The 26882-nt window shown below is 42.6% G+C and overlaps 1 protein-coding gene across 10 annotated transcripts in view; it reads left to right on the plus strand.

Moving 5' to 3' along the window:
* Positions 1-26882, plus strand: part of mlphb (melanophilin b) — a 96359-nt gene that overhangs the window by 65886 nt on the left and 3591 nt on the right. For 7 of the 10 annotated variants that reach the window (XM_086050962.1, XM_086050959.1, XM_086050964.1 and 4 more), the window contains 12 exons: positions 12916-13017; positions 14330-14508; positions 18094-18315; positions 19111-19259; positions 22851-22892; positions 23350-23396; positions 23495-23587; positions 23882-24020; positions 24104-24357; positions 25510-25587; positions 25685-25984; positions 26681-26824. In XM_086050962.1, coding sequence (XP_085907088.1) covers positions 14384-14508; positions 18094-18315; positions 19111-19259; positions 22851-22892; positions 23350-23396; positions 23495-23587; positions 23882-24020; positions 24104-24357; positions 25510-25587; positions 25685-25984; positions 26681-26824 — 1593 coding nt within the window. In that variant the 5' untranslated portion in view covers positions 12916-13017; positions 14330-14383. The remainder of the gene's footprint in view (positions 1-12915; positions 13018-14329; positions 14509-18093; positions 18316-19110; positions 19260-22850; positions 22893-23349; positions 23397-23494; positions 23588-23881; positions 24021-24103; positions 24358-25509; positions 25588-25684; positions 25985-26680; positions 26825-26882) is intronic. The other 3 variants (XM_086050956.1, XM_086050957.1, XM_086050958.1) reach the window with 3 other exon arrangements.

Below are 26882 nucleotides of genomic sequence, written 5' to 3' on the forward strand. Positions count from 1 at the left end.
TGATTAAGAAAGGGTTACATATTTAAACAATACAAAAAAATTATAATAATGGATAGGCGGTTCAGAAAATGGATGGATGGATGGAAAAAAAACAGTTTAAGACTACAAGGAATTATAACATGAAAATGTGTTGCACATATGCTAGCGCAGCTGCGTACCATCTTTCGAGATCCTCCCATGTGCTTTGATTTGCTTCCTCTCGCATGAGCTACACTGGTGGACAGCCACAGATTTTTCTGACATTTCGGTTTTCTGCCCCACTTGGTGTATTTGTGCAAGCACTGCTAAAAAAAATCTTTTCATGTGCAGAGCTAGAAACTCCCATCACATTGCCATAATCATCATTTAATTGACAAGACTTCATTCTGTCAGCACAGCAATGGGCAAAAGTCTTAGTAGAGTTTTGTGTTTTGTGGCACATCATAAAGCTTTACTATGTCAACATTTTTCATGATTTTCCGCCCCCACCCTCTCATCTAGCATACGTTGCTCACATTTGGTAGCAATTGCACAAAATCCCTGGGAGCAGTTTGTTTTTGAAGAGGCACTGAAAATGGCCAAAAGTTCCCCAGAAATGGCTGTCTCAACTCAAAATGGCTGACGTCCTTTGTCTTTTCGGAAGTGGCTTCTTAAGGCTCTCTTTGTGGGTCTACTCACGATAGACACGCCTACCAAATTTCATGTTGCTAAGTGAAACTAGCTTTGAGTGCTGAATTTGAGTTTAGTTACTAATCAGGCTACTTCCGTTCATGGAGGATGATGAACAGATGGGCGGAGCCATTCGGATTCTGGGGTGGGGTACATATTTCCATCAGTGCCGTAGTCAAATAGAATTAGTTCTAACTAGTTGCAAGTTTTGACTTGCAGAATTTTGGCATCGGTCAGCGCAATTCACTTCAGAATGCCTTGAGAGTCTCAAGATTTCATTGCACCGTGCAAAGGTTTAAGACCCGTCCAAAAGACATTTTCCCAGAAGCGTTGTGTGTCAGAGGCCCTTTGATACATTGCAAGAGGTGAACATTGAAAAAATAGTTGACTATATTTTATTCCACCCACCACTGGACGTTTTTTTTTTTTTTTTTTTTTTTTTTTTTTTTTCTTTTCAGAGGACAGTTTAAGGTAGAATCTTAAGTGCATAGTAACAAGCATCATCGGCGACACTCATCGGTGTCATCCACCGTCTTCACTCGGCCTCGGCGGAGCCATCCTGGACAGTGGGGTCGTGAATCTTCCGCCGGTGGTGAGTCCCTTGGCGTTCCCTCCTCACGTCACCCACCGACCACCGTTATAATTGGCGACAGCACCATTAGACGTACTCACTATCCCGGCTGCGTCACCCGCTGTTTTCCCGGAGCGAAAGTCATGGACATAGTTAACATCCTGCCGGGTGTTCTTGACTCTCTGCCATCATCCATTACCCGGCTCATCGTTCACGTTGGGACAAACGAGACAATACGCCGACAGTCTGAGCAGACGAAGAGAGACTTTCACGCCCTCTTTGCCTTGTTAAGAACCTGCGGTCTCTCGGTCTGGGTGAGTGGCATTTTGCCGGCATTGTCTCGCGGAGCCGAGCGCTTCAGCCGCCTTTTAAGCTTGAACACGTGGCTCCTACGCACTTGTGGCCACCTTGACTTTGCTTTTATTGACAACTTTAACCTATTCTGGAATCGCCCGTCTTTTTACCAGCCGGATGGTGTTCATCCGAACTCTCTTGGTAGCAAGATTTTAGCCGCTAACATCCACCATGTCGTAACCAATTCCACTCCCAGCTGACTCTTGTTTACCAATCATATTTCTTCTTCTACTCATAAACGCTGCAATGACAATGTCACTACCATCACTTACAGGCCAATACCAGCTGCTCACAGTACCACCACCCTCACTAGCTCCCCCTGCAGGCCCTCATTATCATTACCACTATCGGACAATTTTCCCATTGAAACCATCACCGGCAGACGCTTCCCTTGCACACACAAACAACGTGGTTTTAACAGTGGTAATCTAGTATATGTTAATACTGCTCATTCGTACCACCATGAGCGCACGTCCAGCACAATAATTAATCTGGCCGTGCTGAACGTGCGCTCCCTTTTAAACAAAACTTTTATCATAAACGACCTGATTTTAGACAATGATTTACATGGTATACTTTTGTCTGAGACATGGCTTGGTACAGATGCTCCAGTTGCTCTCAACGAGGCTTGCCCACCGAATTTTAACTTTTTATTTTCTACAAGGGATGGCAAAAGAGGAGGCGGGACTGCATCAATTTTTATTAATACTCTTTTATCAAAGGAGATCATTTTTAGCAGCTATTTATCGTTTGAACACCATGCCTTTGTTTTTAGCAGTCCCCCTATTCTCTGCATTACCGTCTATAGACCTCCCCATCATTCCACTTCTTTTATTACAGAATTTTCAGAATTCTTATCCATTTTATATTCCAGTTATAACAGGATATTAATAACTGGCGATTTTAATATACACATGGACAACATCTCGGGCCCACTATCCAGAGATTTTTCAAACCTTTTAAACTGCTTGGATTTTAAACAGCACGTCTTGCAGCCAACTCACAACAGAGGACACACCCTGGATTTGGTTATAACCTATGGCTTGTCTGCTGGTGTGTCCTCTGTTGTTGACTTGGCAGTGTCAGACCACTACTGTGTCTATTTTAACATCGCCAGTTTTAACCATCTAGCAGTCCCGGTCAGAACAGTGAAGAAACGCTACCTATCTTCTGAGGTGGCTGAAAATTTTATCGAGATCTTAAAAAACACTCCTGCTGACATTTTACCTGCACCCTGTGATCTTATTGTTGACAATTTTAACCTACATCTTAAATCATCATTAGATTCAGTAGCTCCACTTTTAATTAAAACAACAAAAACAAAGACTGTACCCCCGTGGAGAAACAATGCTATCAAAATATCAAAGAGAAAATGCAGGAGTGCAGAGAGGAGGTGGAGAAAAAGTAAACTTACAGTACACTATGAAATTTTATGCGAACAACTGAAATCTTACAATAAAACAGTAAAACTGGCAAGATCTTCCTATTTCTCAAACCTCATTACAGTCAATAAAAACAACCCCAGGGTTCTCTTCTCCACCTTTGAACTTTTAACTAGTCCTGATTTTAATAAGTCCCCACAGAGACCAACAGATGCTCTCTGTGAGGACTTTGCAGACCACTTCAGAAGTAAAATCGATGACATAAGATCCAGTCTTTTAGCCCGTCAAAACACAAGTTTTAATAAACCCGGACAATCATATTTACATGAGGAAACACTGGAAAGTTTTGCCCTGGTTGATGCAAGGACACTTGTTCGAGTTTTCTCCCAGGTAAACCCAACAACCTGCCTTTTGGATCCAATTCCCACATTTCTTTTTAAGACATTTTATGGATTTTTTGAAGAACAAATTTTAAATATAGTCAATTGCTCTCTTCAGACAGGCGTCTTCCCCGCTGCCTTTAAAACGGCGGTGGTGAAGCCCCTTCTGAAGAAGAGCGGTTCTGACCCGAGCGTTTTTAATAACTACAGACCCGTATCCAACTTACCGTTTTTAAGTAAGATTTTAGAAAAACTGGTTTTCATCCAGTTGAATCATTTTTTAAATACAAATAATATTTTTGAGAAATATCAATCTGGTTTTAGGATGAACCACAGTACGGAGACTGCTCTTTTAAGGATCTTAAATGATATTAGGTGCACTGCAGACGTGAGAAAACTCACAGTCTTGGTGCTACTGGATCTAAGCGCTGCTTTTGATACAGTAGATCACCAAATTTTATTAAATAGACTTAAAAATCTAGTGGGCATCTCTGGTACTGTTTTTGACTGGTTTTATTCCTATCTCACAGACCGATATTTCTTTGTAAGTATGGATACTTGTTCCTCTAAAACTCATGAAATCAAATGTGGGGTTCCTCAAGGTTCGATTTTAGGCCCCTTACTTTTTAATCTTTATATGCTTCCCCTCGGGGATGTCATCAGGGGACACGGCATCAGCTTTCACAGCTATGCTGATGACACGCAGCTGTATATTGCCGTGTCTCCTGATGACACAGGACCCATTGATACCCTTTTAAATTGCATTTTAGATATCAAGTCATGGATGGCAGATAATTTCCTACAGCTCAATGAGGACAAGACTGAGGTTTTAGTTATCGGTCCCGAAGGTCAGAGAGAGAAGCTTTTACCAAAACTACACATTTTTAATCCCTCACACTGTGTGAAGAACCTTGGCGTCATTTTTGACTCTGAGCTCAGTTTTATTCCTCATATTAAAAATGTAACCAAGATTGGTTTTTATCACCTTAAGAATATCGCCAGAGTCCGCCCGTTTCTCTCTCAGGCTAACACGGAAGTGCTGATGCATGCCTTTATTTCCTGTCGTTTAGATTACTGTAATGCCCTGCTCTCTGGCCTCCCGAAAAAGAGCATTTCACCACTGCAACTACTGCAGAATTCAGCCGCTCGGGTGCTGACGAGAACCAGAGGGCGGGAGCACATTACGCCAGTTTTGAAATTGCTGCATTGGCTCCCTGTGTGTTTCAGGATCGATTTTAAAGTACTTTTATTAGTTTATAAATGTGTTAATGGTCTTGGGCCATCTTATTTATCTGATTTGCTTTTATCATACCAGCCCTCGCGGATCCTGAGGTCCTCTGGCGCCGGCCTTTTATTTATTCCAAGGGTGAGGACCAAAATGCATGGCGAGGCTGCATTCAGCCATTTTGGTCCTCACCTTTGGAATAGCCTGCCAGAGGATGTCAGGTCTGCAGAGACTGTTGATATTTTTAAGAGGAAGCTCAAGACACACCTTTTTAGTTTGGCTTTCAACAACTTTTAAATAATTTATCTTTTCTTTTGATTGAAGATAATTCTATGTTTTGCTTTGAATGTTTTAAAGCACTTTGAGTTGCATTTTTATGTATGAAAAGTGCTATATAAATAAAATGTGAAAAAAATGTGAAGTTAACTTTTTCCAATGATTCACTTGCCGTGCACCAAAAAAGAACTCTCTGTCTTCACAGTCACGTTTAGGGAGAAAACTCTCTCTCTTACATGGGCCGTTTTGTGATGCACACATATTTCCACAGCCTATTTGGGGTTTGGAAAGACATTCTGGAATATTCCTCTCCCATTTTTCCCCAGCCTGTTATACCTCTGATCCAGTCTCTTTCCCACAATGGCCATTTCATCACTGTTGGAGGTGAACTTACAAGCAACATGTCCAAAACGCAACATTTTTGCAAGCGCTTGTAGCCAAGTGAAAATACGCGTTTTACATGGCTCACCCCAACAAAACCTACTCAGCAGAATGCAGACCAGTTTTACCATGCAACATGAAATTTTGTGGACTTGTCTACCATGACATGAGTTTGAAACCCACGCCCAAAACTGTACCAAAAACAGATTTGTGGCGAAAATGTGCAAAGCTGCTTTCTTGATGTAATCAAGGTATGGCGTCAAATTTTGATGATTGTTCACTGATCAATATGAAATTTGGTGGACATGTAAATCATATCAGGGTACTTTGATATCGTATCATGAAAAAAATCCGAAGGACCCATGACTGAAATTGAACAGGAATTCTGCCGAACCCTTTGAGCAAATTCCTCGTATTTTCACAAAGGCCGAGGTCAGACTACACGAATGTAGCCCCATTTTTACCCGGCAGACGTGTGAAATTGGGTGGACATCTCTATCATCATATGATGCACGCAAAGGTTTCAACAACCCATACCCAAATGGAAAATTGGCCATTTTGGTGTAGCAATTTTGGGTGAAATCATGCCTGCCGTATTTGCCCGTGCGATCTAAGTCGGGCAAAGCAGGATGTCAGATTTTGTTGATTACTTTGAAGGCCCGATCATGACAACACTCGATGTTTCAATGGCTGAATGTTGGCTATTGAAAGAAGGAACAAAGTCAAGGTCTTGAACCTTAGATTAGCTCCCTCGGCAAGCAGAACAAGGTACCTTCTTTGCATGTAAAAAGATGAAGTCGTAGGCCTCACTGTAATTTGTCATGAACTTGATCATTCTGTTTGTATGTACTTAGTTTTCTTGGTGTGAAATGACTACACACGGTGTCTGACAACACCAATCTGCCAATGAAGTGAAGTAGCCATTCGGAAACATCTCACTGGGTGATTTAGCTGAGGGACAACCGCATTCAGCTTTCACATTTGCTGTAATCGCTAGCACGTCCACTCGTGAGTCCTGTTTGCATCTCGAAGCTTCGACACAAGCTCCCCGCACAGAAAGTAGACTCTGCACAAGCGTAAGTGCCGTTGGCTCCGGTTCGCTCCTCTGGCGGATCACGTCGAATTCTGCCAAGCAGCCTCCCACCCATAAGCTCCCCCGACGCAATGATCCAACCGAACAATGGCTGCTATTGAAGGCTTACTGTGTGTGTTTAATTGACAGCTGGAGTCGATTATTGTTCGGGCCAGCGGGCATGACAATTCCATACTGCAAACATAGTGTGTATGCTAATGAATGCAGGCGTCCTGTCCTCTTCCAAGAGAGTTTGCTGTCCTTAAAAGGCCCCCCTCCAGCTTTACGGACGTGACTCACTGCTCGCTCGTCTTTTCCACCACCCTGGTGTACCTTGAGATGTTAGAATTTCCATGGAATGACTTTGGCTTTCTCAGCATCTGGAATTCATTTGGGCTCATCGGGCTTACAGTTGTATCCTTTCATTTCCCCTGAATATGTAACGCTGATTGGTGTTTCACATTAATTAGGAAATAAAGCAAAAACACTGTGAAAGGATGGGTCACTATAATTTAATACTACGCTTAACAAAGGAAAGGATGGAAGTTGAAAGGATGAGTCACTATATTTTAGTACGACGCTTAACACAGAACAGCCACACTGTAGCACAGTTTAGACTTCAGGTTCAAGGTGTTGCTTTCAGCCGTCCATTTGTAGGTTACCTTTGGGTTCCGCTTTGTAGTAGCTTGCTTTATCCACCCATAGCCAGCTCTGTGGTTTTCACAGTGGTTACGCCTCTTACGCCAATTCGTCCAGGCTACCATGATTGGAACCATAGATATTTTTAATGCAGTATTTTCCCAAATTAATTCATTCATTCATTATCCATACCGCTTCTCCTCACAAGGGTCGCGGGCGTGCTGGAGCCTATCCCAGCTGTCTTTGGGCAGTAGGCGGGGGCCACCCTGAATTGGTTGCCAGCCAATCGCAGGGCACACAGAGACAAACATCCGCACTCACAATCACACCTAGGGGCAATTTAGAGAGTCCAATCAACTTACCATGCATGTTTTTTGGACTGTGGGAGGAAACCGGAGTACCCGGAGGAAACCCACGCAGGCACGGGGAGAACATGCAAACTCCACACAGGGAGGCCGGAGCCGGGATCGAACCCTCGACCTCTGAACTGTGAGGCGGACGTGCTAACCAGTCGACCACCGTGCCGCCTCCCAAATTAATTGAATCTTTTTATGATTTGAAGGCTGTATTAGGGCTGCGCAATATATCGAAAACATACGGACAATGTGATAATGACCCATGCAATATGCGTATTGCAAAGACGTGACACGATAAGTGTCATATGGAATCGCATGCTTTTATCTGACTTTGACCAATCAGATGCAACCTTAAATGCACGTCACCGTCCAATAGGTGGTTAGAATCTAGGGGCATTGCTAACACTAAATAACTTCAAAAAGAATACTGTACATCACACTTACCTAGTGTGTTTCTAAGTATTCATTGTGCAGCAATCCAAAGCCATTTCCTGGAATGCCTTTTTTTTTTATGTTAGGTTTTTTTCAAAGTGATAGCATCAAAAGTTTTTCTTAACTGTGTTGACAAATTTTTGTTGTTAGCATTTTAGTCAGATTGTACTGAGCAGCCAGGGCAGGGATGTCTATGGCACCTTTATGTATTCTATTTATCCAGTTATGAATGTTAAAATATGACTTTAGGAAATTGCTCACAATCATTGTAAACCTGTTTATAGTGGTTATATTTTGACTCTGGAACAAATGAAATTTAAACTTAACTTTAAAAAGTCGATGACTTTCTACGGGGAAAATGGCCTAGAAATTCCATACCTCGATGTAGTGAATGAGTGTGTCTGAGACATCCCGGTGCACTTTGTATCTAGTACTGATTGACAAAGCACATATGGCAGTGCGGACTGTGTGAAAGCTTAAAGTGCGCTGTCCTTCCTTCTGTTTCACATCAACAGATGCGTGCGCTGTAACTTACAATATAATTGGTCCTCATCTCATCATTCCCACCGTATCCGATATAGCAATGGGGAAAAACATTCTATAAACACTCCCCAGCAAAAGTGTTGAGACACTGAAAGCAAGCCCTATATTTTTGCTGTAAACTGAAAACGTTTGGAGGGTTCAGCATTTCATCATTTATTTCCAGTTATTGACATCTGGACCGGATACACGGCAAAGGATTTAGCACGTTTGTTCATACGTAGCAAGATAGCATGTTTACCCATTTCCAACACCAAGGGCCATTTTTTGGCTTGCGCAGTGTCTCTCGTCCAGGCCTCTGACACGCCCACCATGCGTAACCTGGACATGTGTGCCCAACCACCAAACAGGCGTGACTTTGTGAAGTCCAAGGGTAGCTCTACATTGCGGATTGTGGAGTTTTTTTCATGTGACGTGATTTCCATAAAAATGCATTTGGAAAAAAATTCACACTTTAAACGTGAAATCAACTTGCGTAATGGATCCGGAGTTTATATTAATTACCGCTGGGGAACAGGCTACTTTCAAGAGCCATGCGTTCTTGCATTCAGTTTTGAATCAGTCAAAAAAAACAGTAATTTATTCAGAAAACTGCGCTAATGACTGAACGTATGTTTGAAAAGCAAGTAAATGTTAAGTTTGATCACTGCTTCACCACACACGGTCAAATACATGCGATCAAATACTCACAAATGATTACATTCTGGTGACTGTTGTTGTTTCTGATTGCTCGGCACTTCTAAACTGCAGCAGTATATTGTTTTTACCTTACCTTCCTTTAGCTTGCCTTCCTACAGCCTCTTGTAATCAATGTCGTATAGAGGAAAAGTAAATTTGCCATTTTGATATTGTTTGAGGGGTCATCTACGCAAATGTAAACATTTCGAGGTCGGACCTTTTCACTGAGAAATCCCTTACAAGTCCTCAGAATCGAATGGAAGATCCCTGCTGTAGATTTTGACCTGCTACAGAGGAGACTGAATGGAGTACTTCTCCCTAAGGATTTTTGTTTAGGATTCATTACCTCAACCAGGGAGGTCTTCACAAATATTCCCACTTATGTTAGTTCTCGATTGTTTGAGTGATTTCCTTGTTGGGTTGTTTTTTCTTGCAGAATATTCTAAAGGGTTGAGGTGTCTGCTGGCCCACTGAAAACATTCAACGTGTTTCTTCTCAACCATTTTTTTTTGTGGGGTTTTGATGCTTGCTTTTGTTATTCATTGTTCTGAACAATACAGGATCTTCCACCCGTTTTGATGGCTTGCACTATTTGCTAAGAGTTTTTTTTTTTTTTTCTATCGTGCGTGCGTGTGTGTGTGCGCGAGCATTAGAGGTGGTAGGTTTTATGAGCAACATTTACACGAGCAGATGTTTTACAGGGTGTGGAGGGAATGATGTTAATGAAAATTTTGAGTCTGCGGGTGGCCAAAAAAAGCAGAAAATAGAGTTATAAGTGCAAATGTGGTTGTTTTCTAAAATTAGCTCATGACAGCTTCAGTCTGTCCAAACCAAAGTTAGTGCAGAAAACAACAAATCCCTGTTATTTATTACATTTTGCAATTTTGTGTCATAATCATGAAAAAACATATCATGGCTTTGTTTAAAAACCTCATCATGAGCTGGTGTGTGTGTTGGCTGTATTACAAGTCGAACCTCTCCCAGTGTGCGCGTGCGTGTGTGAGCCTGCGAGTAGCAAACAACTTGAGAGCTCACATAGCTTCATGCTGTTTGACAGGCTACTCTATGACCGTTTTCCACTGGGGAGTGTTGCTCTGAAAACAGCCATGACTTCCAGACCTGCAGCGTACTAGTGCTACTGTCCGCTACTTCAGTTAGAAATGTTGTTTTGGGCGGTCCTTCAACACCCCAAAATCGTGAAAAGAATACACATTTAGTCATGTTAATATGAAAAGTTCAATCGTGTCTAATGGTTGTGATGCCTATAAAAATAGGATAGCCGCTTCCGATTGGGGCTCATTTAGGTGAAGTTCTCCAAGTAGGAGTTCTCCAAGTATGAGGCCTGGAATTTGGCTAAAATGGCTGCTTCAGACCAAAATGGCTGATTTCCTTTTCACCTTATGACCCAATCCCAATACCCACACTTGCACCCTACCTTCACTCAAGTGCGCACATAGTCAACGTGCGCAAAGTCTAACTGAGGGTTTGGGGGATTTTTATTTTTTGTGGACCCCCCAAGCTGGAGCTCACAGCCCTTCATTTGAGAACCACCGAATAAGACAACAAAAAGAGACCACATGCTTTGATCTGTTCTGCAAAGCCAAAGCTTCTCTTCAGCTTCGTCATGTTGTCCCGCTCTAAACGGTGTCCATATGGAAGAAAAACCTCCACTCTCATTCCTCATTGGATGTGTGGAGGGGAAACTTTGAAAGCTATAAAATAGAGGTTTTCTCATAAAACCGCTGGAGATCATCCACGTTGCGTAACGCACAATGATCCTTTGAATACGACGCCGAAACATCTCCGTCGCGGTCCAAAGGCTTACTTCACTCAATGTTTCATATACTGGATGGAATTTGTGAGTGAGGCTCACCCCGGCCCACCTTTTGCTACCAGTAGGCAATTGCTGTTGGTATCGCGGTGTGTATACATGTACAAAGTGCATGTTTGGGTTCCCGTCCTGCCTTTTTGTAAACATCCATAAAGGCCAGGAAGGTGCAGAAGGACTTCGTGGTGTGCATTTGCGTGCATGCAAGCCTGTGGAGCGGAGGAGGAATGCGAGCGTTTCCTGCAATTACGGCTTCATCACAACACTTTCTATCTCCTTGCCTCCCGATAATTAGCGGCAACTCCCGCGCTCATAGGGCAACTCGAAGAGAGAGGCCGTATCGGAGCCAATGCTTACACTCGAGGATCTTAATCTGACGACACAGGAAAACGGTCACGCAGACGCCCAAACGTCATTAAGTTCATTGGTCAGCCGGGAAACTCAACCCTTTTTGCTAAGCTACACCGATTACCACAAAATTGGACAGACGTGGATCAGAACAGGTCAGGCGAAAAAGTCTTCGGGACCCAGGCACACAATTAAACAGCAAGTCAGCCATTTTGGGTTGAAGCACAGCCATTTTGGGGGGAAATTACAGGTGCTTTGTTAGAAAGGTATTTAAAAAGAAGACTTTAACCAATAAACACGAAATTGGGTAGACACGTCATCATATCATGTCTCACGAAAAAGTCTCGAGGACATCAAATTGAACAGGAAGTCTGACATTTCATTTTAAAGAAGCCAGCACGAGTGAATTCCAAGCCTCAAACTTTACTAGAAAGTGCAAATTAAATTGGAGAGAAGTTTCACCAATCAACACCAAATTGTGTGCGCGTCGACCATAACAGGACATACAAAAGGCCTCAAGGTCAACCATTATTATTTTGATTATCTGGCTTGACGATTGTTTGACATTGGATGATTTTTTTTTGGTCAGTTCTATTTGTTTGTGATCAAGTGTTTTGAAAAATATTCATAATTGGCTCCATTCTTAATGAGAACACGGACCTTTTCTAAGGCTAAACAATCATGTCACAGGGACATGACTTAGTTGGTCGTCACACTCCAGCCATCCTGTAGGTGGAGCTAATGCACAACACAGCATTGTTGACTGCACGCAACTGAAAAAGAAGACGCCCAAGCATTAACAACTTGCTAATCAACACGTGATTATTGTCATTAAGCCACGTATGGAGTTCAAGACTATATTTGGGAAATAAATATAGACATAAAAGTGCCAAATAGATAAATTTGATTGATTGATATATATTTAATTGTGCAACTAAGTAATACAAACAACTATTCTCATACGGTAACAACTTTGTAATTAATTTTTCTTTGCAAAATACAAAATTAAATCAAATGACTTTTCGTCTTTAAAACATGCAAAGAAATATTGCTTTATTTCTTGAAAATCTTATTCTCCCCATATGTGTAGGCCTTAGAAAATAAAAAGATAATATACAAAAGAATATAAGGTGAAAATAAACAAAATAATAACATAATCAAATCATCACAATCACTGAACGTAAAAAAAAAAAAATGGACGACAAGAAAGCTTTAAAAATGATTTGCAACAACTGCGTTGGTGTGTAGTCGGCAGGAAGATGTAAAAGAATGTTGACCGAACAAATGAGAAAACAGGATTTCTGGCCGGCGGTCCCGTGGCTCAAATTAGCCACTTGAAAAAAACATCAACCAGTGAGCGAGGGAGAGGAAATTGGACTAAGTACTTAGGACACCGACGATACACGTTTAACACTTTGATGTCTTTTTCATCTGTTTGATTGTGCTTTGTGCTGTCACCTTAAATCAGAGGGATGGTGACAATTCAACATTTTCCCATCCACTAAGAAGGAAAGTTGAAATAAGTTTAACAACTAGAGTGTGATTCTCAACCTTGTGAATGAACGCTCAGGGATGACTAGCTGTCTGCAACTTCATACATGACACGCATGACATGCGACTTGAGATTTAAGCTCCATTTAAGATGGCCCACACACGACCCCACCCTGCTAACCATTTCATGCACGGTCCAAGTGACTGCTTTCAAATACTGATTGTCAAATGAAGGCAGCTTGTTTGCCCCCTTCCCCCCACCCCCCCCCCCCCCATTCTTCTTTTTCTTCTTCTTGGCCCCCCTTGTTAACTAGACATGTGATTAGAATTGCTGCCGGCCTCCGCTGGCGTTTGCCCTGCAGTCGTCTCGGTGCGCCTCCAGAGGAAAACCCCCTTGAGGCTCCTCGCTGCACAAGGTAAGCCAGCTACACGATGTCTACACATGTCAACATGTCATTCTTTTCTCTGCTTTTTGCATCCCCTCACGGTGTGTTGCATTTTAGATCTACTCCAAATTTTGAATTTAACATTCATTGTTATGATAATAAGGTTTTATTTCACAGATCATGCCGCGTGTCGAATTTAGTGTTGAACATTCATACCATTGTACAAATTGGGTCTATTATAAATCATCTTGATATCACTATTTTTAAAGTTCTAGTAAACAAAATATGTAACTTTTCCCCTCAAAATAAGGTGGCTTTTTTTTTTAAATACACACATTTTTCTTTGAAATATTTGTCTCTTTTATTGAAACTGTATTTTTTTTTCTTTAAATAATGTATAATTTTCTTGATATTTTTTGAGTGAAACTTTATTGCTTTTATTCAAAAACTTTTTCTCAAATGTTCTTAAAAAAATGATCATAAATAAAAATGTATTAAAACTGCAAAATACAATACTCTCTTATTGAATATTTTTCTTCATATATAATATTGCTGAAAATGCAAGCTGCTGCTGTTTGAAAACAGAGACCATACAACTCAAAAATATATCAATTTTCCTTGCAAAAAATACAACTTTGTAAATACATTAAATATACATACTTTTCCCTTTATATATATATATATATATATATATATTTGTTCTTTTACCTAGATTTTCTTCCTCTAGCTTCTCTGGAAAACCAGCAGCCGTCCCAATACATGTTTAGTTCATCCACATAAGGTTAGCTGGACATGTCATTCTAACAGAACGCATGGAAAAGACAGAAACTGAACACGAAGTTGACCATTTTGGTTTCAAGCATTTTGGACGCATTGCAGTACTCAAACTTGAGCAAACAAATGTTCGAAAGGAGCTAGGCCTAAGTATCTCCTGTCTTTCCCAAGCTGCCGCTCAAATTGTCATTTTCAACACTCCCGCTCCATGTTTGCATGTGGCATGCTTGAGTTCTTCCCTGAGAGATTCAGACTGCTCAACCTTTGTGTACACTCCATTTATAACCGTTAAATTGGATTTGTTATTGCTATACTGCATTGTGGGAGCTGAGCCTCAAGGTTAGCTGAAAGGGATCTGCGTCGCTTAATGCGTTACCCCGCCAAACAGATTGATTTGGGGTCGTTCTAATAACACATGGAACTGTTGTAGCCGTCCGTGCTTTGGTGAGCAGATAAATTGTTGCGGTTAAACCACAAAGTCAGCAGCACCAGCGCAACACTGATGGATTATTACGTTTTCGCTGGGTTTGTGATTTAACTTCCATATGCCTCTTTTCATGTTTTACAGAAACCCAAGAGCTGGCAGGTTAGCAACCAGGCCTTTGAGGGCCAATTCACGAAAATGCTGGGCGCCATGACTGGCAAGGAGCTGGATCTTTCCAAGCTCACAGACGATGAGGCCAAACACGTGTGGCAAGTTGTTCAGCGAGATTTCGACCTGAGGAAGAAAGAGGAAGACAGGCTTGGGTAAGAAACTTGATACAAATGCAGTAATTTACCTCATCAAATTCTGATCGGAAAAGTCTTCACTTCGTTTCGAAGTCCGGAGGATAACCTTCCTTTCCAAAAGTATTGGACCGGTGATGTTAATTCCTTCTGAAAACATTTGAATTACACGTCAAAGTTTGCTGCCCAGTTGACCTTACCTCGGCTATACGGAAGAAGGTGGATGAATTGTTGGCTGTGCTGGCTACGGTTTGTGCAATGGTCCTGCGTGAGTTAGTCTTCACAGACAAAACCCTAAAACTCACCTGTCAGTCAAACGTTCCAATATTTTTGCTCACGACAAAGCAATGGCGTTTTCTTTCTTTTTCTTGTTTTGTTTTGTTTTTTTACCCAGGATTATATAAGCATTTTGGCTCCAGCATTCCCAAGAAGAAAATAACCATTGGTCTATGGCAAAAAGAAAAGAATCTGCCTCACTGTTCCAATACCCTCGGAGTGGAGTGCCCATCTATGTAAACAATAATCGTTATCCAATATTTCTGGTCAAATGAAATCAAAGTCTGACCATGAAGTGTGCGTTCTGAATTAAACTCTGGATGAGTTTCTTCCCTGAAAAAGCTGCAATGTTCCTGTCAAAAAGGGTTTCATAATCTGAAAGCTTGACTGGGAGTCCCAAATTGGATTCACATGTCTGATCATAACACCCTTTTCCGGCACCGCCATATTTCCACATGATGCTCAAGCAGCTCTAGTGGACTTTTTTGAAATATGCCTCTAAAGTCGCAGAAATCTTTGGAAAGATTGATCGAGACGTCAGTTCAGTGAGCATCAAAGAAATCATTCGAGGCTTTCCGCAGTTTTCTTTGGCTTCTTGGGCTTCTTTTTTCTTCAACTTCTGTCTTGGGTGTGCTCTGCTCATAACTTACATCAAAATTGGTTGTGGAATACACGAGGATTAGATGTTTAAGATGGTTGTCAGATCATAAATTAAAACTCTTGGTTTGGTGGTGATTTCCTGACTATTCACACACTATAAGCAGGTCAAGTAATTTTCTTACTTCACCATGAGAGGCTGATTTGACGCCATTTTACTCACTTTATCAATGTGATCAGACATGCGTGCCTGCTCCAAAAAGAGCATTGCAGTCTGATTTGGATTAGACACAGAGACAAGAGTAGTACACTTGGACATTTTACTGCATGAAGTCCACATTTTGAAATGTGCACTTTTCCAAGAACTTACATTTTGTGGAGGGAAGACAAAGGGGACTGATTGGTGCAAGAAGGACACAGAGACGATCACTTTGTCTGGGAACAATCTGTTGCTTAAGTCTTTACAGCTGTTTGAGTCGAAGTGAACGTTTGGCTGATGTCCTCACATTCCGGAGGCTTGCCAGTGAAGCCCAAAAAAAACGATAGAACGTGTTGGTCTTTTCACTCCTGATGTCAAATACTCCTACCTAATCAGAGGTTCACTTATGATGCTGAAATGCGCAGGTACTGTCTGGTATCTCAGGGCATTCAGATCTGATCCATTGAAAGCCCTGTTGTGGCTGTTCAGCGCTCATTCAATCATCCACCATCCTGCTGCTTTAAACCCAAATGGCCAACTTCCTATTCAAACCGTGCCTGGGTCCTTGAACGTTTTTTGTATCCGGTTATTCCACCAAATTTTGTGCTGGTGCGAAGGAAATTCACCCAGAAATGTCAGCTTCAAACCCACACGGCCAACTTCCCGTCCGGTTTCATGTATGGGTCTTTGAGACGTTTTGCTACTATCTGCTATCCTGCTATCATGATAGAGATGTCCATCCAGTTTCTCTCTCTGTCAGAAAAAAGGGTGATGATTTTTGGGAGCACTTCTTTTCAATATTATCGTAAAACCTTGAATTAACTGCCAATTGTTCCCCTTGTTTTTGTTTTCTCGTACATCTCGTAAATGTTTATTAGCTTACCACAGGATTCAACCATGCAATCATTCTCATTAACTGCATCAGGCAGGCGGTTACTGTCCAAATTGTTGAAGACCTTGATCCCCAAATCACCAGAGAATGACTTGACCAGTCAACTTCACGACTTAAACATGAAGTGGCATGAATAATAAACCCAATCAGATATTGGCCCAAACTGAATTGCGACAAATTGAAACCTATTGCTAGCCAAGTAAAGAATAGGAAAGCCTCGGCCTGCAAACAGGACGTTGCTTGCCGCATGCATCTCATTTGATTAACTGAATCTTATCTTGTTTACCGGATTGGTGCGGGATGTTTCAAATCAGGCCAGAGTTACATGATTATTCATGGCCCGCAGCCAAATCTGCTGAGGTTTAGCGGGATATTAACAAAGTAGTGTATTCCATTTAACCTATTGATCTGGACAATGATATAATGATCTGGCCCTAAAGGAAGGCTAAATGAAAAACAAACATCCTCTCATCCTTCCTGGGTGTTCTGCCAGATTCCACCAAACAAGCCCATGTCCGATGTCTGGGACTATTTGCCGGATTTTTTTCCATCTTCTTCTCTTTCCTAACTTTTGAGGCCAGTACATTTTGAATAATCAGCACAGTTTTGCTTCAGGTCATGCCGCATTTGCTCAAAGTACTGAAGTCATTCATAAAAGAAACGGCGCCAAGTCACACTAACGGAGAGGAAGGACATGTTTGTTTGAGTAGGACTTTTGCTTGAATTCGCAAAACTTTTCAGTATAAAGCCTCACTGTAGGGAAAAGAGCAACTTGCCACATGCGCTCTGCGTGTATTTACTCAAAGTATTTGCAAAGTTCAAATGAATTAGGCACACTGAACATTGTCATAGGCACATCTGGATTTTTTGAAGGGAAGAAAGCAACCAGGAAACTTAAAATGTCAATATCATGAATTCACATGCCTGATTTATTTGTTTGTATAGTCTCTGTTTGCATCAAGTGCCCGGAGACAAAAACTTGTCATAATTTGGACCATTTTGTAAGCCGCTTTATCCAAGCAAATTTTGAACGAAAGAAACACATTCGGAAGAGTGCTCTTTCATTCTTAACTTCGAAGCACTCGCCAGAATTCGGCCCCCAAATGCAGTTTCTTTTAGTCATGTCAGATCTGGTAGGTATGTCAATCATTAGCAGGCCCACAAAAAAAAGTCTCAAAAAGCGCTGAAAACGCACAGGAAGTTCACCAGCTCAATCACGCCCACTGAAATTCTTTGATGGTAATAATTTCAGATAAGAATGTGAAACTTGGTAGGCATGTCTATCATGAGTGGACCCACAAAAAAGTCTCAAGAAGCCATGACCGAAAAGAGGAAGTAAGTCTGCCACTTTGGTTCGTAACAGACACCTTCAAAGTAAAGACAGATGGGAGACAATAAATTTCGTTGGAGCGTGTTGGTGGAGCATGCATTCAAGTTTGATGACCTGCCATAAAACATTAAACCCAGTCAATTCAGCAATGCCACAGCTTGACCAAATGTCTTGTTTGCGATGGCCATCCCACCCAGAAGAGAATCGTAAGCGTTACTTACTAGCAGGAATGCGGAGATGCAATAACTCTGCTGCTGACAAACCAATTTTATTTCAGTAAATACTCCATTTTTCTTTGTTCTTCTTCCTTAGAGAGCTCAAGACCAAGATTGAGCGAGAAGATTGTAAAAGAGAGAGGCTGGGTGACTGGGTGAATTTGACGCAGTCTCACTGCATTCGCTGTCTGAAAGCCTTCAAGTTCCTGGTGAACAAGAAGCGCCAGTGTCTGGACTGTCACCTGCACATGTGTGGGTCCTGCAGCCGTTACAACAAAAAGGAGCACGGCTGGGTGTGTGATCCTTGTCACATGGCCAGGTAGGAAACTCTGTCAACTTAAAACCTTCAATGGGATAGAACTTGGTCATTTGGTGGCCCCACAGCCAAAGGAAAACTATGGGAAAATAGTCATTTGTGCTCTGTTTATCTGGTTCAAAAGTCAGGCTTTTTCCTGTGTCCTGATCAACGTGTCCAGCCAAATTTGTGCTGATTGGTTAAATTGTTAGTGATCATTTTTTTTCTAAATTGCCAAGCAATGAACCCTCATCAAAACTTGATACGATGCCCCACTCACATTTGCTAGCATAGGCACAAAAAGAGTGACAACTTGGCATTGGCCATCATCAATTAATAGCTGATTGTAATTGGAGTTCATTTGGCCAAATTCCCTCGTTGGAGTTTGTCAAAGTACAAGTCCTGGAATTTTTCCCAAATGGCCATTTCAAACCGAATTAGCCAGGGGGCTCTCTTCAGTATGTTTTGGGTGGTCGTGTTCCCTTGTCCTGGGGGTGGAGCGCCAACTTCACAAAGACAACCAAGTCTGGTGCGTCTGCTGCATGTGCCAGATGCAATCTTCAAGACTGCAGACCGAAAATGTTCAACGTGATTTCTGTTTTTTATTTCCATTTGCTTCCAAGACTCATGACGGACCAGATCTTTCAACCAGAGTCTGGAAAGTGTAAAGGTCATTGAATAGATAGATTACATACGTCGGACTTAACCTGCGTCAAATTTGACCACAACGGCAGCAAACAGTAGTTTCGGCCTTCTTGCGTTTGCTTGTTTACCGGTCATTCCCTGTTGATTTGTGACCCCCTGTGGTTTCTCCAAAAGGCTCCTCAAGATTGGCACCCTGGAATGGTACCACGAGAATGTGCGGATGCGCTTTAAGCGTTTTGGCAGCGCCAAGGTGATGCGATCGCTATACAAAAGACTCAGTGGAAAATACACATCTTCTTTTGATGATGATGACGATGATGCAAGTGAGTCATCGGTATCTATCCATTTTCTAATGCACTTGTCCTCATTAAGGTCTCGAGTGAGCTCGAGCCATCCCTGCTGTCCGGGCGACACCCCAGACTGGTTGCCAGCCAATCGCAGGGCGGTATTCAGTACCATTAGGGTGAATTATGTTTTGAGTGAGACACGGCTCATCTAATCGCTGGTGAAATTCTGGATGCATGTGAAAATCTGCAGGAAGTCAAATAAAAGAGTGGCACTCAGCAAACACTTTTATGGCCTTTCAGCCGAGAGACTGAATCTCGGCAGCTGATTCAAAAATACTTGGCAGTCAACAATGAAAATCTGTGGACTTTGGAGGCAGTTGGCAAGTGGAAAAGAAAATACAAAGTAGATACAGCAATCTGTTTTGGGGTGCAGTGAACCACCAGATTCGGCTGTTGGTTTTTTTCTCTTAATTTAATTGAATCAATCATCGATTTTCTGCCACTTAACTTGTTCAAGGTCAGAGGGGAGCTGCAGTCTATCCCAGCTGGGTTGGACCAAGAGGTGGGCTACATCCTAGACTGATCGCCAGTCAGATGGAGCGTACATTGTAGACAACCAAGCATTTATTCTAACAGTGACTAAAATGGGTTATTTTAACAATGTTATTGTGAACAAACTTAGTGGAGTCAAGGGACATGGTTTCTTGGAGAGCTCCTGCTCTTTGTTGCAAGGACTGGTTCGCGTTTAAGTCAGGGTTAGAGTTATGATGATCTTGTATCAAACACTCGTTGGCTCCTCAAGGGACACTAAATGGGACATAAAACATTGTTCTGCTTTCCAAAGAACGATAGATATGACTCGCAGGGTAAAACCAATTTCTTCTCTTTGGCATTTCCTAATCATGCATAAGCGAGTGATGTGGGGGGTTTTCTTACTACAGTAGCGAGTGTTTCATTGATTTTATAATGTTTTATTGCTTTATCTTCTGTTGCCTAGTTTTATATTCAGTGTTTTAAATGAATGAGGCAGCATTTTGGTATCTGGTTGACCTATAACCAAATTTGGTTTGAATTGGGTTTAGGTGAGGGTTAGAGGTAAGGGTTTGCATTTAGGGTTGAGGTTAGGGTGATTTTGTGTCCAACATTTTCAAGGGAGCCCCAAATGGGACGTAACATTTCTGCTTTCCAGAGAATGATCCGACTTATAGGGTCAAGTTTAGGATTAGAGTGATTTTGTCAAACTGTCGGCTTTCCAAGCAGCTCTAAGAGGGACGGGTAAATTTTTGTCTGCGTTCTGGGGAATAATCCAGCTTTGCTGCCCCAGAAAAGACCCATTCCTTGAGGTGAACTGCTCTACATTGCGCCTTGCAGTCTCATATGGTGTTCTTCTGAGGTTGAGCACACAAGATGGGGAGGGAGCCTGTTTTCACTTGACACAACAAGACAACCCCAATGAGTGACATTATTAAACAGATGCAGAACTGTAACATCAAGTTGGCTAAGCATCACCATGACAAATGGCACAGAGTCAAAATCAACCCATCGGTGCGTTTGTGAAAAAAGCCACGGGGAAAAACGGCCGCACATCCCTTCAGGTAAATCCCAGAGACTTGTAAAAATCCTAATGGGGGATGAAGGGTGCTACTCGAGGAGCTAACACCTCCAAAAAGCAATGTGATTTGCGTGAGCGTCTTCATTCTTGTGACATGGAGTCAGGGTTTTTTGGGATAACAACTCACACATTAGTGGTCTGTCAAATCTCTGATGGGATTTAATCTTTTCCATCTTTTCCTGTTCCCCCCATTCTGGCTCCTCGCAGCTGCAGCCACAGTCTCAGTAGCTTTTTTTTCCTGCTTTAGTCTTGTCCTCTGGAAATATCGCATGTTCGTGCCACTCGGGACCAAACGGTGGTGGGAAGTTATAATGTACAAATACTTGGTTACTGTTCTTAAATAGAGTTGTCACGTATCTGTACTTGAATATTAATCTGGAAATGATGACACAATATAAAAAAGGCACACAACAAAGTAAAGTCAACCGCGGTTGTGATCTTGAGTGACTGCGATCTCCGGAACTTATAAGGCAAAAAAAAAAATAGGTACAGCAGTGACATAGAGGAAGGAACAGGGAGTATTAATAACGATTAGCCACAGCTGCAAAGTTGGTTGCATGACTTAGTCCAAAAAGAGTTTTACTATAACATTAAATGTATCGGTTTGAAGCTTTGTATTTTGGGGGATGTCTAATGAATTATATATCAAAAAGAGGTGATAAACCTATCCGTCTGTGTTTACTAGTCTTAAGGTCACACCTTCTTCCACCGATTGGTTGTTCTTCCTTGGGTGCGGTGGTTTCTTAAAACTCATTTTAGAGGACCAAAATGGGGTGAGAAAGGGAAGATTTTGTTTCAAAGATTATTTTAGTAATGGATGACTGTTGGATTTATGCTGGCACTTTTTACAAATATGACAAAAAGTGTTGTTGTTTTTTAACTGCAAATTCCCACTTCAAGTTAAGATATCAAATTAGTACTTTAACTTTTAGCAATCTGTTTGGACAAGTACTTTCACTTAAGTACAGAGTGTGACTACTTTTGCCACCTCTGGAACCAGCTACGGGACACTCAGTTGTGACAACACCACAGTCGACATTTCCGCACCCTTTCTTGACTTGGTGTTGATGAACTTTTCAAAGCCTTGCCAATGTATCCTCACAGCCGAGCATGTAAATCAAGTATCCTTGTGAGATCATCGATACGCGAGTGAATTATGCGGACGCAGCTGTGTCCCGGTACCGCTTGGACTGAGTCACACGGTTGGGAAAGGATGCAGAGTAAGCGTCGGTTGGCAGGTCTTAGTGAAGCAGACCTTGTGATCATCCAGTCACATGTCTGCTTGGGAATGATACAATCTGTTCCCAAAAGAAAGCTAAACTTCTGTAATGTTTGTTTAGATGAGATCGGTCTCAGAGTGAAGTGCTTACAAAATACGAAACAACAAATTACATGGCATCCAATTAGATTGCCCAAAATAAATATTCAGTGATCACGGGCTGGTCCACATCAGACATTCATGTGACTGCGGGGATTAAATGCAACTTGCATGACTTCACCCACGTTTGCTGTGCTCATGTGCTGGATGCTTTACTTTTGTGATCCTTTGGGCCCCAAAAGCTCGGAGGGGGTCATCTTATCGGAGTACACTGTGCTTTTTATTTGTTTTTTTTCTAAATTGTCTGAAAAGGAGATCTGTTTGGAGCAGCATTGTGTATCAGTATTTAGCTTGTCTCCTTCATGCTTCACAGTTCTGAGATTCCGGGTTCAAATCTCGGCCTTTGCCTTCCTGTGCGAAGTTTGCACTCTGGCGCCTTCCAAAAACATGCATGTTAGGTTCACTGAATTCGCTGAACTGTCCGTGTGTGTGAATGGTTGCTCATATACTGTATGTGCCCTGGGATTCATTGGCGACCAGCCCAGGGTGTACCCCACTTCTCTCGCTCCAACGTCAGCTGGGGGAGGCTCCAGCTCTCCCGCAACCCTAATGAGGACAAGTGGATGTCAAGGTTGTTGTCTATAAAAGACAACAACATACTGCAAATCATCACTTTTTGCATTTTTTTCCCACCCAGAGGATCACAAATACGACACGCAGAGCAACCCCGAAGTCCACAGTAAGTCGAGCCAGAGATTGTCTATTTACGACTACCCAAACCATTGTTTGTTCCCTTTTAAAGGAGACAGATTATGCAATTTAGTTTCAAAATTTCTTGGTGTCCTGCACCGCTAGGCTTTTGTCATGATGTTGACCAGGAGCTGAGCTGCAAAGCAAGGACTACTCAGTCTTGCCAATTTAGCAACTTTGTCGCTGGATTTAGCGGCCAATTTGACTAAGACAAACCTGACCTAACTCTTTTGCCAGATTGCTACCAAATTTTAACTTCGTATAGCTGATGGATGCATGACACCAAATTAGAAAACATCGGATTTGTCATCATTTTTTGTGGATCGAGCAAGTGGCAAAGTTTAATGACTCACCTTTAAACCCTAAAAACTCAGAAGTCAGAGCTTGACGCCCTACTGTCAAAAACGTATACATAGATGCATAAATAACATTATTTTCTCCACCAGCCCTCGGATTTGAAAACAGTTGTATGGATTCACAACACTATAATCAGGTACATGACCCCGGAATCTAGGAAGTCATGGTGGAGTTCTTCCACTTGGACTTAATAAAAACATCCTTCATGTTTTCTTTCCTTTCTTCTCCCACCAGATGAAAAAAAACAGAAGGCGTCTCACTGTCGACCCCATCGAATTTGGCCTGGACTGTGACTACGTCGCCAAATCCAGACGATACTCTCACCAGGTGTGTGCTGTGCACAGGGGTTGGGGACCCCTGCTTTAGACTTTTTAATATGTCCTATAATGAGAAACATGTCCACTCAATTTCATGTTGATCAGTGAAGTTGATGTCAAGTGCTAATTTTGACTAATATCCAGGGGCAATAATGATTGAGTTTTGGGGCCTTGAAAATCAACGTTTTCACCAGGATACCTTAAAACTTGCTTGAGTTAATATCCACGTCAGGTGTTTTACATTTAGTTGCCACACAAGGGGAAGTGAAATAGAATTTCATCACTCGGTGCGTTCTTCTTTCAGATTCCGGCCTCTGAGGACATGATGATGATGAATCTGAGCGTAAGGGAGTCTGACATGGCTTCTGTTTTCCAACAATTTTTCAAAGACCAACGCAAAGTTCTTCATGTTGGCTCCGACCCAAGATTCACTCCACAACAAGGTAAAGAGCAGAGACAAAATGTGTGATGAAAATATCTTTGGATGGGATTTGGACTGATACGTGTAGCCGTGTTGTTTTTATAGATGACCTTGTGTACTCGGACAACCGAACCGTTCCGTCTCGCTGCGCGTCCCGGCTCAGCTACTCTTCTTGTGGCAGCGGGAGTGCTGGGGTACCCCGGGGGGGAGGCAGCAGCTACTTCCTGGGCCTTGATGAAGATGATGACTCAGAGGAGGACGATGATCTCAGACGGTCCTATCCTGTCTACCGTGCTCATTTGGGACCCTGTGACAATGTTTCCCAGGAGAGCCTTAACTACCCCAACCATCCACCACAGGTCAGCTGCCCTTCACGATCCTTCCTTCTATTTTCTGTACTGCTTGTCCCAATTAGAGTCGCGCTGGAGCCTGTCCCAGTTGAATTTGGAAAAGAGAAATGGGGTACACGCTGGCTGGTCACCTTTAAATCTCAGGGCACGTGTAGGCAACCACTCACATTTACACTAATGGGCGATTCACTGGAGAGTTTTGTGTTAACCTTAGTTGAGTTTTGCCGGGAGAAGCGGGTTATACCCTGAACCGGTTGCCAGTCAATACCAGGCCACATGTAGACAAACAACCATTCAGACTCACGTCACACCTCGGAGAGAATTTTCAGTCCCATTCAGACTCACATTCCCATTAAAGTCTTCCGTTCGAAGAGCTGTTTTAGGGACGTTACGAGGAAAAGCCCCGCTTTCTGATAAAAGGGCCTCATGTTATCACAGCTATTCCACAATGCATATCTTGTGTCATGGTCAATTTGTCTCACAGCGTGCTGCGGGGAGCACAAACCGATTCCAGAGCAGATGTGAACTTGTCGATCATCCGAGGTTGTTGTGACAGCCCCAGTTGGCTGCGATACACGTTTGTACTCAAACGACCTCTCCAATTGCAAGCGGCGAGGAGGAAAAGCTCAGAGTAAACTGATGGAGCTGCAAATTGCAAGAAAAAGTCTTCCGTTAAGGGGCGTATTATATACTTTTTATCAATTATAATGAACTCCAAGGTAGCTTTGTTTACCGTCACAACTAGGGGCCAAGCTACATGGATTTTTTTCCCCCCTCACGGAGGCAGTGCTTTAACATCAATCAGGGTTACTTTTGCTTTTTAAGTTGTGATTGCTCCCTTTTCCTATGATATCGATCCAGCAATTCATCTATTTTCGATACGTCATTAGGGTTGCGGGTGAGCTGGCGGCCAGCTGACTTTGGGGGACAGACAAAGAGGCAACCATTCACACGGCTAGCACAATTTGGAGTGTTGAGTGAACTTAACATGTTTGATTTGAGAATGTGGGAGTACCTGGAGAAAGCCCAGGCACGCACAGGGAGAACATGCAAACGGTTCGAACCCTGAACATCGGAAGTGTGAGGCAGACGTGCTAACCACTCCCGCCCCTGCTCTTTTATTTTTTGAATGTGTTCCTCCTTCATGATCTGGTTCCACAGATCACAGACCTGAACCGGCGAATGTCAGCCATCGAGAGCCTTTTAAGCCACCTGCAGGTCACGCTGACCACCAGCCAGGTAAATACGATGTCTCGGTTCTCTCAAAACAACAATCCACCATATATGTATGTGGTGGCGATCCAGCCGAAAGGGGGGCTGACTCTTGTTCCCGCAGGACATGGAGGCTCCTCGAGGCCGAGAGAGCACCTCTCCACTTTCCGCTTGGGAGGACGTGGACATCGAGGAGCATCAGCTGAGACAAAAGCTGATGGCGATGGCGGGCCAAATAAGTGACCGCAGCCTGAGTTCTGATGAGGAGGAGTCCAACCGGTCGCTCTCCTCTCAAGAGAGCTCTGCCGCAGCCATGGCGACAAGTCGGGAGGCGGACAAAATGTCCACCAGAGTGCCTTCAAGACCCACCTCCAGAAGAAGCGTGGCGGTCCCCAGATTGGATGAGCTGACAAACTCTCAGAAGGTAGGGATGCATGTGGACCGAGACTCGACGGCAAAAAGTTGAACAGGGAAGAATCGCCCAAATTGGCCCTACTTTGCACGCTGTTTTACAGTTTCTTCTTGCAGGTAAAATGAGGGGCCCAGGACCCTCCCATTTTGGACAGGTGTCTTCTATCAACTCGTTGTATACATGTCACTCCTTACATTAGGATAAGCGTAGCATGTCTTCGCATAAAGATGTTAAACATCCATCTTTAGGACAGAACACTAATGGAAGCCAGGACAGCATTTGGTGCTACAACAGTTTTATGTATGCTACGCTACTTGACCCTTTTGCCTCCCAACGAGAGGTTGTTTCTTTTCATTTTACACGACATGACGACATAAAATTTGGACTTTAGAACTGCCACACCAAACGATTGTTCCACTACCATTCAGAGCTCTAATTGGCCATGGAACAGTCTTCCTCCAAACCGCCTGGGATGATTGTTCCACTACGGTCAACTAATGCAAAAGTGAGGCTTGCTAAACGTTGCTATAACAACGACACATTAGGACAGTGATTCCCAATCACCGTGTCAGAGAGATCATTAAGTTTGTTGGCAAAATTAGCAATTGTTAATTGGTCCAAATTGTTGTATGTATTTACCACAATAATGTGTCCAGGAATGTATGGATTTATCTTCCTATCGTACTTGCGTGCCTGTTGTTTCTTCAGACAGACCATTCGACCGAAAGCCTGGAGGAGAAATGTCAAGAGGAAGGCTCAAAGTCAAGCTTCCAACATTCGACAGCATTGCTGTTCGAGCTGGAGGACAAAATAGCCAAAGCCGCCGCCAACGTGCAGAACACCCAGACTCAGGTCAGGAAAACATTTGCCGTACACTGTCTTTTCCCCAACTCTAAGCACGGCGTTTCTC

The sequence above is a fragment of the Filicampus tigris genome, chromosome 14, assembly GCF_054856515.1.
Source record: "Filicampus tigris isolate MCC_2025a chromosome 14, RoL_Ftig_1.0, whole genome shotgun sequence".
NCBI lineage: Eukaryota > Metazoa > Chordata > Actinopteri > Syngnathiformes > Syngnathidae > Filicampus > Filicampus tigris.